General features: G+C 43.0%; 1 protein-coding gene across 2 annotated transcripts in view; it reads right to left on the reverse strand.

The window, feature by feature from the left end:
• LOC116842944 (growth factor receptor-bound protein 7-like) overlaps nt 1-19,685 on the reverse strand; it is a 315,479-nt gene that overhangs the window by 116,266 nt on the left and 179,528 nt on the right. The window contains exon 1 of one of the 2 annotated variants that reach the window (XM_032812838.1): nt 3,922-4,732. The exons of the other annotated variant lie outside the window; for it this stretch is intronic. Coding sequence (XP_032668729.1) covers nt 3,922-3,969 — 48 coding nt within the window. The 5' untranslated portion in view covers nt 3,970-4,732. Of the gene's footprint in view, nt 1-3,921; nt 4,733-19,685 lie in introns of those variants that run through there. 2 annotated transcript variants of the gene reach the window in all.

Here is a 19,685-nt window from a genome sequence, read left to right on the forward strand (position 1 = left end):
TCACGCGACGGAATTACGTCGGTCGGCACAAAGAGTCTATTTCTTCTTGGCACGAAAATATTGCGCAAATGCAATAGAAACGTACGAGTTACATTTATTTACTTTATTTATTTACGGAAGACGGCCCTCTTTGTGGCACAATGCGCAATAAAGTAAAAAGTGTCAATAATAACGGACATTCTTATTGTTTCTATCTCTAAACACGAATATTTAAACTCTCTTAATACATAAAAAATATATATACATATATTAAATATGCAGAGTGTTCCAGATCACCATTCTCAAACTTCGCAAGAGCATAGAACAGATTGAGATGAACATAAAAGTCTCATATTATTTTGCGATGTTCATAATAAATTTCGAGATATTAATTATAAAGAAGATTAGTGAATGATTACGCGCGACAGATGAGCTGTCACAGCGCTGTCTATAATTGGGTCAAAGTTAACAAAATATTTACCATTCTACCAGTTTACAAATGACCACATAGATTTTTAGATTAATTAAACAAAATTTGTGTATTATCGCACACAATCATGTAACAATTTTCTCTCATGAATAATTAAAAATCTATATGGTTATTTGAAAAATACAAGGTTTTTGTTTAATCTAATGTATAAGCATATAACAGTATACATCATCATTAGAGCTTATCTACTATATCGCGCGTGATCACTAATCTTCTTTAATTAATATCTCGAGATTTATTACGAATAACGCAAAACGGTATGGGACTTTTGTGTTTACTTCAATCTGATATACGCTCTCGCGAAGTTTGAGAATAATCTGAGACACCCTGTATATGTGTATATTCCATTTTGAAAGTTCAAATATTCGTGTTTAAAAATCAAAACAATAAGAATGTCCAAGACCAGTACGAGCATTTACTTTATCTTAAATTGTAAGAAATTTAAATCAATATAAAAGTGTCGTAGAAGAAAAGAAATGAAGAATGTCTTTAACATACGGGTAACTGAAAAAAGATGTGCTCCAACTCAAGAAAAATCGAACTCAAATGATTGATAACGGCAGGTTTGAAGAAATGCAAAGACATGTGATGAAGATCAATAATATTATTACAGTCATTATTAATATTATTACAGTTATTGGCGACAAAGATAAGCGAAGTGAAATGGTGCGAATATACTGTGCGATGTATAAGATAAAAAGAAGAAAAGTAACCGATGTATAAGATGAAAAGGAGAAAGTAATCGAGAGATCTTACAGGATTCATAATAACTGTATCGTATATCGTACAATAATACGAAGGCGAATGAGAGAAATAAAAAACAAAACAAAAATAAATCCACGCGATATATTCGCGATGTATTTCATGCTACTGCGAATCTCGTGCTGGTTACATTCGAAAATTTCATGGTTATTTATTTCCGCATCAATATTCATTTCGATCCCCGATGAATCTCCGAATTAATATTGACCGCAATTGGAATATCACGCGAACGAATATTTAATACACCGACGGATTAACCTGCTCGTTTTTTCATGCGCGCGGTGGACATTCCAGGGAGAGTTCCCGCGCGATCGTGGCGCTCGGGAACAGGACGCGATCCCTCACGCCCGTGCTTTTCAATTACACCGTCGTCCGTCACGGTGGACAAAGAGACTCGCGAGAAGAAGAGGGCCGTTTCTAACTCGCGAGCCGTTCCTCTCCTCGTAAACGATCGGCACAATCGCCTCGTCCATCACGCCTGGCGATCGCCGCCGCCACTCGCTCGCTCTTCGGGAGAAAGTGTCAGAGAAGAAGCCAGGAGCGGGGCAGAGTGGATGGGGGGAGAGAGGGGTGAGGGCAAACGCGATCGAGCGTTTTCCATCGACAGCTCGCTCGCTCGCCGCGAAGAACAACGCGTCGCCGCGCAACGCGGGAAGAAACGACCGCGGAACGGGACGGGAGTGTTTCTCTTTCTCGCCGCAGCCGCAGCGAGACTCGAGGAAGAACGCTATTTCGGCCGCGCTCTTAAAAAGTCCCCCGTCACGACTGGTCCGTAAAAATTCTACACCGCCGTCTCCGCGCGCTCGTTGTTCTCCCTCGCCGCCGACTTCTCTGCTCCCTTCCCGCCGAATGCATGTGCACGCACGCACGCACGCACGTGTGTACACGTGCCGAATTAAATCGACGGCCTGTAACCACGATAACGTTACCGACCGGCCCGACGACCCGGTACAGCACGACCCAGCACGGTCTCGCGCCCCAACTTTATGATCGACCGAAAAAAGAAACGGCCAGAGCGGAGGAGAGGAGAGGAGAGGAGTCGAGCCGAGCTGAGAGCCTCGAGACTCGAGAGTGAGAATACAAGCGAGCGTAAAGGTTTAACGGGAAGTCGCGTGATATACGATCCAGGAGGGCCACACTGGGCCACGAGACGCGAGGCACAATCGAGCTCGGGAAGAAATGACGGAAATTCGTGGCGCGAGAGACGAGCCGGCTTAAATTTTTCAGCAGCACAGGCCGGCTGGTCTCGATTCCTAAATTTATGAAATCCTGTTGATCTCCGTATATTTCATCTTTATGGATCGCGAAGAACTTTATTGCGCCTTTAATGAGACACTCCCGAAACGAATGATTTTACGACCACAGAAAGAGCCAGCGACATGTTAATTGAGGTGGCTAATGATATTCACGTACGCGTGCAATTTATCTCTCGAAGCTCACTCTTCATGAATACAAGAGGAAGAGACCGGAGACGTCGAATAGAACGGCGAGAAATAGAGAGAACAACATATCGAGTATATAAGAAAATTTACACGCGAGACGCGATACCCGCCGTTGAATGTTGCCGCGGTCGATACACGTCCCGAGGGCCGCGCGCCAATTGAGAAGGCTGCCAATCGGAACCAATTTCCGCCGAAGGGCGGAAGGTCGACAGGAAAAATTCACGCATCGTAAAGATAAGGCTGGAAGACGATCTCTTTCCTTTTGTGAGACACGGAAAAGCAGCAGCGAGAGAGAGAGAGAGAGAGAAAAGAGAGAGAGAGAGAGAGAGAGAGAGAGAGAAAGAGACACAATGGTTACGTAGTGCCGGTCGAAAGGAACTGCCCATAAGAAAACTTGGGATTTAATTGGGATCCGGTACGATTTCCTAAAATGACTATGTATTCTGGGTAAAAATGCCATGTTTCAACCCGATTTATTGCCTGCGTGGCCGTTCGGGTAGTAATAATGTATATCATTAAACTTGTCTCAGTGACTGCTTTCCAAAAACATGTACATCTTTGAAATATATGAAGAGGATACAAAATTGTATATCTATCAGTGGTTTTCATTATTGGCCAAATGTTGATCATCTATTTTTGGTCATTGTTCTTTCATTTCGCGTAGCAATGTCCTTGGATTTGTCTCTGTGTGCGTTGTGAGTACTTTTGAAAAATATATAGATCTTTAAAAAGTAGACATTTCATGAGCAGGAAAGCCAAAGTTCTCCCCAAAATTTGTCCTAATCTTTATAACATTAAAACAAAACATATGTTGACTTTTCAAATAATTCCATTATTCAGCGAAATTCATACTCAAAGTGTTTAGAAAATATTTAATTTTTAAAAATGTTTTACTCTATTGAATACGATAGTGGTATGATGGGATTCATTGTTTGATACCGTAAAAGTATGTCGACGTGTTACCGAGCTGGGAGGGAGGGAGAAAGGGGAACACGATTTCCCAATTCCTGTGTCGATTTCAAAGAATCCCTGTTTGAGATTCCCAGTAAGTAATTCTGGGACAAATTTGAGCATTTTAACCATAACTTATGCTGAAAATCTTGGGAAATTCTACGTGAGAAAGAGGGAGATGATCGAAAGTCGCGATTGGACATAAGCAGACGCGATTTCGCTTAATTCTCAAAGCTCACGCGCCAGGAATCCACCGGTCGTCCCAGAAGAAGTGGCGCAAGTAACGTGTCAGCGTACCACGTGAATGGCCGAATGCCACAGCGGCCAGGGCGCGACTCCCGACATTGTAATCGAAACAAGAACCAACACAGCAGACTCGGTCAGCGTGGCGCGGCCGCTCTTGAGCAAACGCTCGAAATTATGACATCATCCGCGGGAACTTAGCCGCAACACGTGCGACATTTCGCGTCTCGGAAATCCGCCGTCTCGCGCGCGAGGTGGGCCGCGCGTGTAGCCGGCGGACGGCACGACGACCGACTCTTCTCCGCCGCGATGCTGGCCGTGCCGCACTCGCGCGAGAGTGCATCTTATAGCGAGCCCATTGCGCTTCTCTCTCCGCTGGCACGCTGACCGTGCTAGAAATAGAGCCTTGGCCCCCATGCGTCGGGCATGCCAAATCGCGAGAGGGAAGAGAGCGAGCAACGGCCGATGCCGCCGTGATCTCGCAGGAGGACGAGTCTCACCTCTCTTTCTCCCTCGGCTTCGTTTCTTCTCTTCTCTCTCTCTCTCTCTCTCCCTCTTTCTTTCCCTATCAACCGCCGAAAAGAGAGAGAGAGAGAGAGAGAGAGCAACGGCTCTTGTATTCCCTCTTTACCGAACTTCGTCAAAGGGTCTTGCCGAGAGGGATGGAAAAGATGTGAAGAGAGGGAAACGCGGGAGGCGAGAACGTTCGATCGAGGCTTATAAAGCTTCTCCTCTCGAGCGGAGCCACCCCCGCGATCCGATATACCCTACGGCCGAGCTTTCATTTATTTACCGGCCAGACGCATTTCCGTCGTTGGGTGATTAATGGCGCGCGGGGGCCCGTTTAATAAAGTCTCCCTCTTTCTCCCTTCCTCCCTCCCCTACTTTTCTCTCTCTCTCTCTCGCACTCGCCATGCCGGTATGTCGGTTCACCCTGAAAAGCCTCGGCCGCCGATCCTATTTATAGTCGCTGCTCCGTGCGCTTTTACGAGCGCGCCGCGCGACCACGAGTCCGCGAGCGCGAGTCCCGACGACGCGCGCTAATACACGCGTCTGAGATAACGATGGGGTTTTAAGTCTATATAGCTTGCGGAACGCAAGACGCATGTCGCAAACGCAGACGCAAGATGACGTATCAGCTTACGCAAGACACACGTAGTCGCGCTCGCGCTTCACGCGGCGAGTTGATTCAACCCGCGTAAAAATCTCCCTATTTTTTTCCCACTTACTGTCGGATTCCGATGATTTTCCCCGTTAAAGGAAAAAGATTCTGACCTGTTTTTCTAACTTTTAACCTGATTTTAATTAATTTATGGAGAAATATAGAACTTTCTCATCGGTTCCCGATCAGGAACTCAGACATTTAGCAAGATGGTAAATGTCTGAGCATTCGAATCGGCTCCCAGTTTGGAATTCCTAAACTCGTGCTGGCGCTAGTGTCGTCTAGGAAAACCGAGAAAAATAATATTGGGTCATACGAAGTTGGTCGTACGAATCCGACATGCAGCATTTACTTATATAATTAGTAGAAGCGTTAACCCTAAAAAAGCGACAGTTTTATTATAACCAGTAAAACTTTCTCCTGAGAAGCGCGAGTTTAACTCTCTCTATTCTTTTGTTCCAGTGTTCTTTTCGTCATCATTATTCTTACACGCAGATTCAGCCTTGACGGAACGTCATTCCGACGTTGACGACGTCGAATCGACGTTGTTTTTTGATTGGGCAAAACTTAAGTATACGTAATATTTGAATGTTCCACTGAAATATTTTACATATAGTTGTTTTTTCTATATCTAAATGATTATTGTACGAATGTTCTGCAGCGATTCCAAAGCTTCATGTGATACGTTTTTACATTAAAAAAATTTATAAAAAATAACAGTAGAAAATATTTCAGTTTGGAATTCTTTCTTGTTTCCCTTACTACAATTCAAAATAATAATTCAAATATCGACGAGAAATCCGGTTAGTAAGTCTGATTAGACTGTCAGTTTTTCTAGTCGGAATCCCTATTAAAAATTTCCCAGCCGGATTCAGACGGGATTCAGATTTTCTAATCTCAAATTCTAACGATAAATGGGGAAAACTGATCCCTGTCTAAATTTCTACACGGGAACTCGAACTTCATGCAAATGTGTTGCCCGTGCGGTTATGTCTTGCTTGAATTAGCCAGTCACGGAGAGAAAGACTTCGAGGAGAGTGTGAGGTTAATGTCTTCGTAACCAAAACCTAACTTAATCTCACCTAACCTACTTTGTCGTCAGTGAGTGTTGCCTGTTGCATTGATAAGCATGAGCGCAACTGTATAGCGGAGGACCTCTGAAAGAACGCGCCAATTAATTACGTTGATATATCACAACGAAAAGTAATTTCGAAGGAGCCTATGGACACAAATATAACCTCATACACGCTGCGTACCACCTTTTGCGTTCAACGACTCGCCTCGCGACGTGATTTGCAAACTACAAGTGCGTTTCGCGTATCCTGCGTCTTGCAGCCTGCGAGCTATATAGACGGAGCTTAACACGCAGCAGCGGCAGCGTACACTGTCAATTAACACCCCGCGTGCCATTAACACCCGAGAACGAGCGATTGAACGTGTGTCGCGAATCGCGTTGTCACCGTCAGCGCCGTCAACGTCAGCTCGCCGCGAAACGAGCCGTAAACCCGTCTTGCCTTTGTCGTAGGGTCACAAATCGACCACCCTCATCGCGCTAATTGCCCTATCCGAACCGCGCCGAATGAGGCCTAATGGCGGAGCGCGCTCCAGATCGAAAAAGCTCTCCGGAGGGACCTCTAGTCGCGGGAGAGGACGAGGATTCTCCGCGCTGCGCTGCGCGCGCGTACATTTGGTCGAGGAACCGCCGTGTCATCGTGAACAATGTCGAGAAACCGATCCCTCTGAGGATGACTCGAGCGCGTGGTCGAGAAGCTGCTGCTGCCGGGCGTCTTTTTTCTCCGATGACACCCTTCTTCAGCCGCGATCGAACGCGTGCATCTGGAAAATCGCCAGGAGCCAATACGAAAGTATCGAATCTCCCTCGCGCGCGCGGTTGGGAAATCCGACGTCGACTTTTCCACGGATCGACGGGGTGGTCGGAAGGGGTAGGAATAGAGAGCGGGAAGAAAGGCAGAAAAAGAAAGAGAGAAAGAGAGAGAACGAGAGAGAGGGAGGAATACAGAAACGAGACGGTGTACGGTATGTATTCCCGCCGTCGCCGGAAGCTAAAATCGAATTCAAGGCCTCGAGAGAGGCGATCGATCATCATCCGCCTCTGCGCCCGCGCTCCCTCGCATTTCAATTCGTCCTTTTCGTCCTGGGATGATGCGCGTTCACCATAGGCAGCCTCTGGCCTTTGCCTCGTCTCTCTCTCTCTCTCTCTCTCTAGTTATTTCTTTTTTCTTCTTTTCCCTCGAAACGAAACCGTATAACGATCGTGAGCGCGAGCGAGCGAGCGCAAATCACGTCGGTGCTCGCTCGCGTGCTAAGAAAATGCCTCCCGGTAGAACAGAAGGAACAAGAAGCGGATAGTGCTCGGGAGAGGAAGAGAAGGGGAAAGGAAAGGGAGCGCAGAAGGGGAGAAAAAGAGACGCGGAGAGGAGGAAGAGAGCTCTCGTGATTACCAATCTTCCGAGAAACCGTAGAAATTCGACGAAAAAGTTTTGCAATTAAGGCACACTGTCGAGGAGGTGGAGGATGAAGAGAAGGTGGATGAAGAGGAGGAGAAGGAGGAGAAGGAGGCGAGCGGGAGGGCACCGTCTGCACCGAATCCGGGGACAGGACCCGGGCGTGACGTATACACGTATAATACCGCTAAGACGGCAAACCGGTTCTTGACCTACCTGACATTTTCTTTTGTCTAGTTGACTTACGAGCGGTTTCAATACGGCCAATTAAATTCGGCCCCTCGTGCGTATCAGCTACTACGCGTAAGTACGGCCGCCAGCAGCGATCAAGCGAGAAATAAACCACGTAAAACGCGATCACGAAACGTTAAAATTCTGACACGCGCGGCTGTTATTTAATTCAAATAATTTAATCCTTTTAAAAGCGAATCCCTCCAAATAAAGGTCGCACCCACTGCTCGCTTCCACACCCAGCTCACTCCACGCCCGATTCCCGAAAATGGAAAACCGCTTAGGCTCGACCCCGTCCCGTAATCCCAAAACCGTTTCCAACATCGACGAAAAATTCCGTCCCAAATCGCCGCGGGAGGCCGTCGTTAAAATTTAATGCGGCCGGGAGCGAGATGAGACGGACCTTACCCTGTATAATGTTACACGCAATTTCCAGTAAAATGACGGCGTGACAATGCGCAGAATGCGTAAGTGACACACACGCGCGCACACATATCGAGGGGAACCTCGAAATTGCGACGGCGAAGGTGGCGCGTTCTCGAGGAGGCGCGCGCGCAGCGAGACGTGAATTTATCTCGTCGATTTTGCGCGAGCCGCTCGACTTTTTTTGAGAGGCGCGCCCCGCGGGATTGATGCGTACAATGCACGCTGAACATCGTGTACGCCTTTTTGGTTTAATGGCAGACAGGAGGAAGAGGAGGAAGAGGAGCAGAAGGTGAAAGGAAGCTGCAATCGCGACGGCGGATAACAGCGGGAGCGACCAAAAGAATAATCGATGCTTCCGTGCTTATGGCATCGCCGTCGTATATTACGAACGATTCTCGCGTTGTGATGCAAATGCCGAGTCGACGAGGTGAGAAAGATTTAAGAATCTATGAGCCGTGAATAGAGAGCCGGGCCCGATACGATAGAGCCCCGACGATGACAGGGAAATAGCGATAGCGCGTCGAGAAGCAGAAGAGAATGACACGACGGGATTTTTATTGTTATTTCATGCTCCACGCCCCAGATTTTCGACCCGCTTCTCCACGCGGGACACGTGGGCTGCGAGCGGGAGGCCGACGTAATTTTGGCCTGCTCGATCGTCGATGTCGCAAAGGCGAATATACGCGCGGATCGCCGCCCGCAGAGAATCTTTCTCGAAGGTATGAACATTTAGTAGCCGAAAAAATGCCACAATGGTCTTAATTGAAAATGGGGAGACTGGGGTTAGATGACCCATACTTCAGGATTTCAAAGTTACAACTTCTCAGGCTAATTATTGTGAGTGTGTAAACGGCAATCTTCTTCTATGTATCAATGCCCGTCACGACTCTATTAACCATATATTTCGTCTTATAATAATCAAAATATAATCAGCAAAACAGCCATCTTGTTCTGATATCGGGTTGCCCAATAAGAAGATATAGAAGACCAGGATAAGAAGGCCACACATAAAATATGCGTCTTGATTAGTAGTTTCAGGGTCCCTACAAGAGTTCACCACCCTCCTCCTGTCAACTCTTAATTATAGGCTAACTTTATCTTGTCCACCCATATGTTCGATTTCAATCATTTTATGAATGAAAATTACTTTTAATACGCGAAACAGTAATATCATATAAAACACTTAAACACAAAATTTAATTCTAGTAACACATCATTTAACTTTTTTCACTCGCGATGGAGAATATTAATATAAAAGAGATATGAAAATTTACTTTGCGCTACTACTAAATCAATTTTTTTTTTATTTTAATATTATTCCAACTTTAATAGAAATCGAGGAAAAAAGTATATATGTATGTATATGTAAAAAGACTGTTTTGCGATTTTGTATCCTGTTCTTTTCATGATAAATATTAAAGAAAAGCATATGTGTAACATATCCTTGGGGTCATCTAGAGCCGGTTTCTCTTACACTTATAATGTAAAATAGATTTGAAGTATAGAAAATTTAGAGCAAACACGAAACTGTACGTAAAAGTAATCTTTTTTTTTTTTTTTGAAGAATCCTTGCTTTGAAACTTGTGTAAAGAAAAATTTCAATATGAATATATTTTTCCTATATATCATACATTGCTTTAATGTTACACGGAAGAAAACGTTGGATTGAATTGACAACCTGACAATGGACGCGTTTTGGTTAAATAAAACGGCATTTCTAGTTCATTTCTTGTTCTTAGAATTTTATTCATAAATAATTATATTTCCTTCAATAAAAAATTAATAAAATAAATTTATTTGTGTAACAGTTCCTTTGCAAATGGTAACAGAGTAACGTGATTCGCAGCTCAGAAGCGCAACGAATACTTCGTCTTTCTGCTACTCTCACATATACACGTATACACAGCATAGTGTTACACACAATACTTGCTAACCGAGATAAAATTTCTTCCTATGCATTCGTCATTAGAAATAACGAGCAACCCAAGCTGCAATATCGAAAATACATACGTCACAGTGGGACATTTTTCACTTTTCTATTATTTTATGGTACATATGGTATAAATTTACATATTCACCAGGTACAAAATACATCTGATAAAACTATTCGTTTACTGCAGTCATATACATGTTGCCTGACGATACATATACTCATTTCGTGTATGTGTAGATTAGGTCAAAGTAATAAAATTGTTATATTGGATAATTTAGATTATTTTTTGTTTTACACTATTATAACGTGCCGTGCAAGCTTTTATAGGCTCTTCCATTATTTTTTTATATATTACTAGAACATTACAGCCGCGCGCTATTTAGCATCTTATTTAGTATCTTTATCATTACAATTATAAAGATACCTTTTAAATTATCTTATAAAATTACCTTATTCTTACCCTTATTTTTGCCTAAATAATATGCTTCTCTCTTTGTCTGTCTTTTCGTTTTTCTCTTTCTCCTCTATTCTCTATTTTTCTGTTCTTATAATTTATATATTTTCTGTATTCTTTTCTTCATGAGCTAACCAACGCGATGGCAGTTATTTGCCTGATAATTTGACAGGCGCAAACGACACAAAGCAAGCCACAACTTACATGAAGTGAGCTAAGCAAGAGAACCAATCAGCATCGCGGAAAAGCGGCAACAATTAAATCTCTTACATGTCTTTTTTTAGAGTGGATAGTTGTTAGATATTACCCAACCATAAAAGAGTAGAATGCAGAATAAATATTCGCAAAATGGCAGAGAAATGTTTTGTTCAGTTTAACCTTATTTACACATATACACGAAAGAAGTATATGTATTGTCAGACACCCTGTATAATTGTGACATTAGTATGAATATATCCCAGCCGCGCAGTACAAGTCTTGTAAACTACACTATTATGGTATCCTGTGTTATTCAAGAAAAATTTCAAGAATAGACCGAATCATCGTCGTGCATCGTCGTCGTCGTCGTCGAGACTCGTGAAGGTATCTGATTGCACGGGATCAAAGATAGATAATGTTTTGTTTTCCCATGACCAGCGAGCGAAGACTGAGAGCACGTTGAAAGTGGAGTAGCTCGTCGGATGAGTCCTCTGGTATGCTTCGTCTCTTTAGGCGATCGCTTAAAGAGACGAAGCAATTTTCGTTGGATCGCGATTACGCGACGTAACGACCTTACGCGAGCGTCCGTGGCCGACTTTCGTCCGGTCGCTCGTGCCTCTTGTCAACGCGCGGTCGACTGTATACGTACGCGCGTACAATCATCGCGCGACATTTGATCGCTCGATGACGCTAAACGGGAATTCGCGACGAGGAACGTCGGCGTGCCTCCCGAGGCGACTTCCGTGATTAATCAAGAAAACGAACGAGTTTCGAGACTACCGGGCTTCATCCGGACCGGTTTATCATATTTTCATAAGCTAATTTGAATGAAGAAAAAAAGAGAGAAAAAGAAGAACTGTAGAACAAAGGCGACAAGTTTGTCCGTTATCTCTCTTTTTCTCTCTCTCTCTCTCTCTCTCTCTCTCTCTCTCTCTCTCTCTCGATCTACTTTAATCGCAAAATTTCTACGGTGATTATTCTTTTGTAGTTGAAGCGCTGAAATCCTTACAACGTCAGCGTCTCGTTTTTCGATTCACCCAGCGGGCTTCTCGTAAATAAGTGATGCGTATCGACTGTGAGGGAATCTCGAAGCGAGCTCCGCGCGCGAGATTTCACGACACGTCGATCGAGTCGGAGTTTCCATCCGGCGGGGAGGGGGGCGGGCGAGCGCAGCGAAATCGTGTTTCGCGAAAGTATCCGCGTTTCCGGGGGCTTATTGTCGACGGCAAGATTGGAAATTATCGGGAATACGTCGTGAGCACGGCACGAAAATTTCGCCGAGTTCGGAGCTCGGGACGCGTTATGCATGTTCGACGGCCCGTTATCTGGAAAACCTTTCGCGCGATAAGAGCGGACCCTCGATAACGCGTTACAAAAAGGCGGGCGCAACGCCCTGATAATGCCGCCGGCTTCTTTCCCGTCGCGCGCCGCGCCACGATAAATCCACGGCTCGTGCGCGATCGGCCGACTCGAAAGATCGAAAACTCTAAACTATTCTACTCTAAACGCCCCGATATTAAATCAGGACGTCGGCACGCTACTTTACCGTTGCAATCGCCCACGCAACAATTTCTCAAGCTGCCCCCAAACGTAGCATAGATCTCGATTGGAACACCCAAATTTGTCTCAGAATCGATCGTCCCACTGTGATATTAATTGGAAAATACATTCGTGTCGCAAACATGATCGTGACAAGTATCACTGTTCTATCTAAAATATTCCACGTCTAGAATCGAAACAGAAATACTATGGGAACCCGCGCTTTTTTCAGTCATTAGTGTCGCTACATTTTTATAGCATCAAACAGGGAATCTTTGTTTCACACCAATAATTTGAATACCTAAATTTGTCTCAAAATTGATCATCCCACTTATGATATTAATTGATTTTATTCTTATGCCAAACTTATGTAAGTTGTCTGTCTAAAATGGAAAGAGAAATGCTATGGGAACTAGTGCTTTTTTTCCAGTCGGTAACATCGGTATATTTTTATAGTAAACAGAAAATCCCTCTTTTGTATCAATTATTATTATTCAATAAAATCAAAAATAGAAAATAAAATACTTTTGAAACAATTAATAATTTAATGTGCGAATAATGAAATTATTTAAAGTTAATAGATTTTGCCCAATTTTAATGCAAAATAAAGACCAGAACTGAAGAACGATACTGGGAAAGTTTTAGGACTTCTACTAAAAATCGCATGTTTCAAACTACTTTTACCATACTTCTTTTGAGGAGAATCGAACTTTGAATTCCAACTTTGAGATCTTTGAGATCCAAGGAAATTTTCTATGCGGATATTTATGTGATTAGTTAATTTTTTTTTCAATTAAGAGAGAAAGGCAAAATCTCTCTAATTATCGCTCGTTATAAATTTTAACTAACAAACATTAATATTGACAAATATAAGGACAGAATACATGATGAAATATAGCTGTCGCATTTCTCATCTGATTTGCAGAGGTAAGAAAGAGACTATTTGTATCTCGATTACTCTGGTGCAAATTTTTTCTGCAAGTAAGAGCTTAGACGCTGAGTGAGAAAAAGCAAGACAGCTAGTAGCTGGCGCATTAATGGTGCAGGATATCGCGACAGCTATTGGTCGGTGGATTTATCGTCTGTGAGAGTGTTAACTTCGTGGGCGTTCGTGCTGGTTTCTCGACAATCGTCGTAACGCATCGTTAGGCACGGTAGCTCCTTACGCAGGCATTAGCCGGTAGAAAGGGTCGCCCTGATAATTCGATGGCTTCGAGAGAAACTTACGTTACTCGGTGCGCGGAGTGGAATTTCGCCCACGCCGAGCGACGACCGAGCGACCCCGACGATTACGACGACGCATCGAAGAGCTAACGCAATAAACGATGCATTAAGTAGAAGCGAACCAGCAATGACTGCTAATCAGTGGCGAACGACGATCCGAGAATGACGACACGACGGACGTCGTGAGGAACGCGCGCGTTAAATTCGATCGATCGTACTCTCATCGGCTGACTTTTCACCGCGTGAGAAATTTACGGTAATAAAATCTCGCGCGGACCGCTCCTCCGGGAATTTAATTCGGTGTACGAACTATGGGGAAGAGAGAAAGAGAGAAAGAGAAAAAGAGAGAGAGAATAGAGTAGATATTTATTTGCCTCCTGGGATATCCCACTCGGCACACAGGCACGCACAATACAAAATGTTAAATTTAATACATTTCACATGTCCAGAACGATGCAAAGTTTCGTGTTAATTTAGCGCAAAGCGAATAAAATATGTTAAAAAAATAACATGAATATCATATCAGAAATTAACACAAAACAATTAACACCGGCGCTATTTTCAACCAAATTTTATATAAAAGTAGCATATTTGTAATGTCAAGCACAACAAATGTTATTTTTACAATGAGAAAAATATCCTGTTTATTTCCTTTTCTATTGCATTGCTTTTGAAGTGTTGTCAATGATTCTACCCTGGAAATTTTAATTATATAACTTCTAACTGATTCAACTGATATCACATTTGAAAAATTTGCTTGCCGTAGAATCAAACTTGTCTCTTGAGCCATTTAGCTACTACATCACTTTTGCTTTGATTGTAAATACATTTTGTATTGTATATATCATAAGATGGCGAAAATAATTTTTTAGTAAAATTAACATCTATAATGTTAGTCTATTCCGAAGTATAAAATATGTAATTTTAATATTTCATATTAAATATCAATTTAACACAAAATTATTTGGATAAGATAAACATAATATGATAAATTAACACACGTTATTTACTAAAAATTTAACAGAAAAATATTAAGGACCAATTTTAACACAAATGCAAAATGTTTTTTATTATGATTAATATATGATATACACATATTCGTGTAGAAATGAATAAAATTAATAGCAAAAATGTATTTAGAAAAAGAAAAGAAATAATCAAACCAAATTAAAATATAGAAAACAAAACAGAAGAATAATATGCATATGATTTTTTTTAACGCCACATCATGGGAGAAATCATATTGTTGCGTTTACGCCTACGTCCAGATTCCCAATCACAATTCTCACGGCACTCCTATTCGCGATCATGGACAAATAAGGAGACACATATTAAAAAGACTACTAGATCGCGATCAGAGTTTGAATCTTGATTACGTAGATTCGACGTGATTGTCTGAGATATAGATAGTCTCTTTATTTTTTTCTACCTCTCTTTTTTTTTTAATTGTTCATTATTATCTGAAAAGATGTGCAATTGCGCATCCCTTTTCAATTGGCACATTTCATCGTTCGTTATATAATTATCTTCTGCAAAATACAAGGACTTACTCTCTAAGTTCCTCGGAGCGGAATCTCATTCAAAACGAGTAAACTGACGGAATTTTCACTTGAAGCGATAGCGTATTAGTATATTATTTAATCTCTCAGAACTCTATAAGAAAGTGTTCGATCCGACTCGCAGTTACTCCCATTGTTTAGGGAAATCACTCTTTTTCTGTCCAATTTTGCATTGATTTCTGTCAATCCTGTCGCAGAAGCATCTCGATACTGATCGATATCGATATCGCAATAACAGCAATAATAATAAATGTTATCAGCATTGAGACAAAAAAGATAAATATTATATAAATAATAATGTATATTAAACACTAGCTCATATTTACTACATAAGTATAAATATTACATTTCATTTATTTACGACCAATATTACGATTCATTCCATATTATGTCTAATTCTACTACATACTAAGTACTCTCTAAATTTTTTGGAATGGAAAAGTGGAGTAATCAACGAATCACCCGAATTCAAATGACTTTTCACTCATATACAGTGAATTCTCTATTTCAAATCGTCGAGTAAATATCTTTACTCGAGATTGAATAGTGAATCCGATGTGCTCATGAGTGGAATATATTTTTACTCTGAATGTAAAGAATAAGAGAAAAGTTATAGAATATGAAGAACTCCTTCTTAGAGATGTAAGCTAAAAGGGATATATAGGAAGTGAAGAAAAAGACAGAGAAATCATTTCATAGAGTTAGCGAAAAACATAGAGTGAAGTAATAAAACTAAATATGGAAAAAAGAGAAAAGACAGTGGATATAAGAAGAAAAAGTAAGAAGAGCGATGGAGATCGGATAGAAAGAGGAAAGATAAAGGGATAAGTATATACAACTGAATGGAAGGAACAGAGTTTAGAGTATTGTGTATGAGGAATATAATAACCGTTGAGTGAAATAGAAAAGTATAATTAATGATAGATAGAGGGAAGGTAGTGTAAAGGTTAGATAAAAATTTAAAAAATTGTGAAAGGAGATTACACGGATATTTAGGTAACAAGGATGATATTGTAAAGTCAATTAGAGAAAGGCAATGTTGGTAACTAGATAAGTAGGGATATTGGGAACTAGATAGATAGGAGGAATCGACATGTGTAGAGTTAAGAAATATAATTTTAAATCCTTTTAACTGTGTAAGCTGAAGGAAAATATACTAATACACTATCGCTTCAAGTGAAAATAATGTCAGTTTTTACTCGTTTTGAATGAGATCCCGAGGAACTTAGAGAGTAAGTCCTTGTATTTTGCAGAAGGTGATCATATAACGAACGATGAAATGTGCCAATTGAAAATCTGCGCAATTGCACATCTTTCCAGACAACAATGAACAATTAAAAAAAAAGAGAGAGAGACAAAGAGACTATCTATATCTCAGATAATCACGTCGAATCTACGTAATCAAGATTCAAATGCTAATCGCGATCTAGTGTCTCTCGCAGGACAGGAACTTCTCGATAAGAAACATCGCCGGAGGAGCCGTCGCCGTCGAGAATTCAAGGCGCAGCCGAGAGCGCAGGTTCCGAGCGAAATAAATAGAAATTTCGGTGTGGAAGTATCGTCTCCCCGCGCAACCGGGCGCCGATATACGTGCCGCCGCTAACTGTGGGGGCCATCGATCGACGCGAGGAAATACGTACGTACGTCGGCCGAGAGGAGCATTCGCGATGCAACTCGGCGGACATTGAAATTTCTCCGGTATATCGCGCGTTCCAATTAAAAGCGCCGGACCGACCGACGTAGCAAACTTCAAATCCGGTTGGCTGGACGCCTATCAATTAACCTCCGCGGTCAACGTGCCAATAAAGGCCGCCGTGCAACGTAGAGGTCCCTGTCCAAACGCCGGCGACGACCGCACAATTCCCAGGTTTCCCCGTGCGAGCTTTGCTGCTGTTGCCGCGCGCGAGCGAAAATACACGCGTCCGGTCAAAATTGCACATGCACGCGCGCGTGAGTGAGAGAGAGAGAGAGAGAGAGAGAGAGCTGGTTCTTTGTACACGCGAAACGCCGGACTTCCGCAATATTTGCCCAGACCTTGCGTCAGCGCGGAAAAACGGCCGGACAAACATTTGCGGGTCCTTTAATCTCTAATTATTAAATCACACACGCGTCGCACACGTGTGAGTCCGCCGCGACGCAATTTCGAGAGCCGACTCTCGTGTAATTTTTTGTTTCTTTTTCTTTTTTTTTTCGCCGCGAGAGATAAACGTAACGAGAGCTCTATGAAAGTTTCAAAACAAATATACACACACACATACGACGTATATGTGTATGCGTGCGTACGCGTGCATGCATGATGTGTGTATGTATACGCATACATATGTGTCGACCCGACCGTGATTTCGCGTATTCACGCGTTGGAAGCGTCGCAAAATCGTTGCGACCGTTTTCGACAGAGGATATTAGAGAGAACAAAGAATAAAAAAATAAAGAGAGAAAGACACATACATACATATATACATTGTGTGTGTGTGTGTGTGTAGTTACGTAGAAAATGGGAAAAGTTCCGAGGGCGAAAACGGCGAGAATAGCGAAAGAGGCTCGCGTTGTATCGAGAATAGCGGCAGAGACACGGTGATCCGCAAATAAATTCAATTTAATTTGAATTGAATTCCATCGGGGCCGGTTCGAGCGGTTCGCTCGCGCCGAATTATCGCAGTATTCCTCATTTCTCTCTTTTTACGCGCCCACACACGCACAGAGGGAGAAAAGGAGGGAAAGAGAGGGGAGAGAGGAGAGAGCTGCCGACGATCTCCCCGCGTCCCTTCCCACATGTTCCATCAGACGTTCCGCCGCGGCGAAGTCGTTGGAAACGCAATAAGCCCGAGCATGTTTTAAGGAATTTTTCATCGCGAGCGCGAAAGTCGATGTCGCCTGATAATCGTTTCTCCCCGCGTTTCTCAATTTACATTTTACACTCAGATAGACTTTCACGCTTATCAAGGCGTGAGACAATCGATGATGGTAACCATTGCAATTGTTTTAATTAGATTCATCAAGCGGACATACCGCACTGGATTAATCAAATTTACAATAACGTAAAATTTGTATTACATTGACGCAGCGACAAATTTACTACAACTTACATTCAGATTTTTATATCATTTTATATTTGGAGTAAATTCTAATCACTTTTTTTTCATACTCCTCTCGCACTTTCATTTTGTCATCCTGTGGTAAAAATGGATATCAAGAAACCACTCATGAGGCATGCAACTTTGACAGGTCGGTTAGTAAAGTCGCTACTAAATTCACACACACACACACACACTTGCTTATCAGCGTATCATTTCGCAAAATCGATGCTAGGAAGCGCAGTTGCTAAATATATGAGTCGCCGCGGGATTCGAGTCAAGTAATCGTTACTCGCGCAACTTTATGCGACACTTGGTTCGCGACGCGCAGCGCGCTGCACGATGAGTGTGTCTCCACATTCCGCCTCTATATCCGATTATATAAAAAGATTCCGGGAAACAGGTGTGGGTTCAACAGACCCGAACGCGCGGTAGCCAAGAACGGTAGAACAGAACGGTTAAACATAGGTTCGCGGCCACGACGACGACGACGACGACGACGAGGAGGTACGACGAGGATTCTCGTGTCGCCCACTTTGTATACCCAAGTGTACTCCGTAACGAGCGATCGCTCGCGTGATCGCGAAACGTGACGAGGAAGACGCGGACGCACGTGCGTCCAGCTCGTTATACACGTCCGCTCCGCTATCGAACGTCTCTCATCGACTGCCCTTCTCGACTTCCGAAGACCGGAGAAACTGGTCGTGCGAATGTGTGCCTCGCGACCGCGCCTCCTCGCGTGCGTATAATAGAACGCTCCCTTAAATCTTTTAATCTGAGGGTGCTGGCAGAGCTGCACACTACCGGGTGGATAGGTAGGTAGATAGGTGGGTAGCTACGTGGCTCTCGCGCGACCGAAACGGCGAACTTCAGTCGCGTTAATTCACCGTTGCGTAATCTAATTTTCGCCTCGCCCAGAAATTATGCGTGACGCACAGCTCGAGGAGAGTCGTCGCGCGACCACCAGCGCACAAAGCGAAACGGGTCGATGGTTTCGAGAATCGCGTGAGACGCGCTCCGACGGCGCGTCGTAGTGCATTATTTTCGAGACGCGAATGACAACACTGACCCCTTTATCTCTAATCCTCAGGAAGAATTCACACCTTGGCAGAAAATAGAGAGGCAAAAGCCAATTTCCGCTGGTAGAAAAGTAGAAACTGTTCAGCCTGATCAATAGCGTGAGTTCTAATTGGCCGTTGCCTTCCGGTTTTCTGCCAAAGGTATGAATTTGCTCTAACGTTCAGGAAGAATTCACACTTTGGCAGAAAATAGAGAGGCAAAAGCTAATTTTCGCTGATAGAAAAGTAGAAACTGTTCAGCCTGATCAATAGCGTGAGTTCTAATTGGCCGTTGCCTTCCGGTTTTCTGCCAAAGGTATGAATTTGCTCTAACGTTCAGGAAGAATTCACACTTTGGCAGAAAATAGAGAGGCAAAAGCCAATTTCCGCTGGTAGAAAAATAGAAACTGTTCAGCCTGACCAATAGCGTGAGTTCTAATTGGCCGTTGCCTTCCGGTTTTCTGCTAAAGGTATGAATTTGCTCTAACGTTCAGG

Source organism: Odontomachus brunneus, unplaced genomic scaffold (genome assembly GCF_010583005.1).
Source record: "Odontomachus brunneus isolate Ranch 3 - 2012 unplaced genomic scaffold, Obru_v1 Obru_scaffold_028, whole genome shotgun sequence".
Taxonomy (NCBI): domain Eukaryota; kingdom Metazoa; phylum Arthropoda; class Insecta; order Hymenoptera; family Formicidae; genus Odontomachus; species Odontomachus brunneus.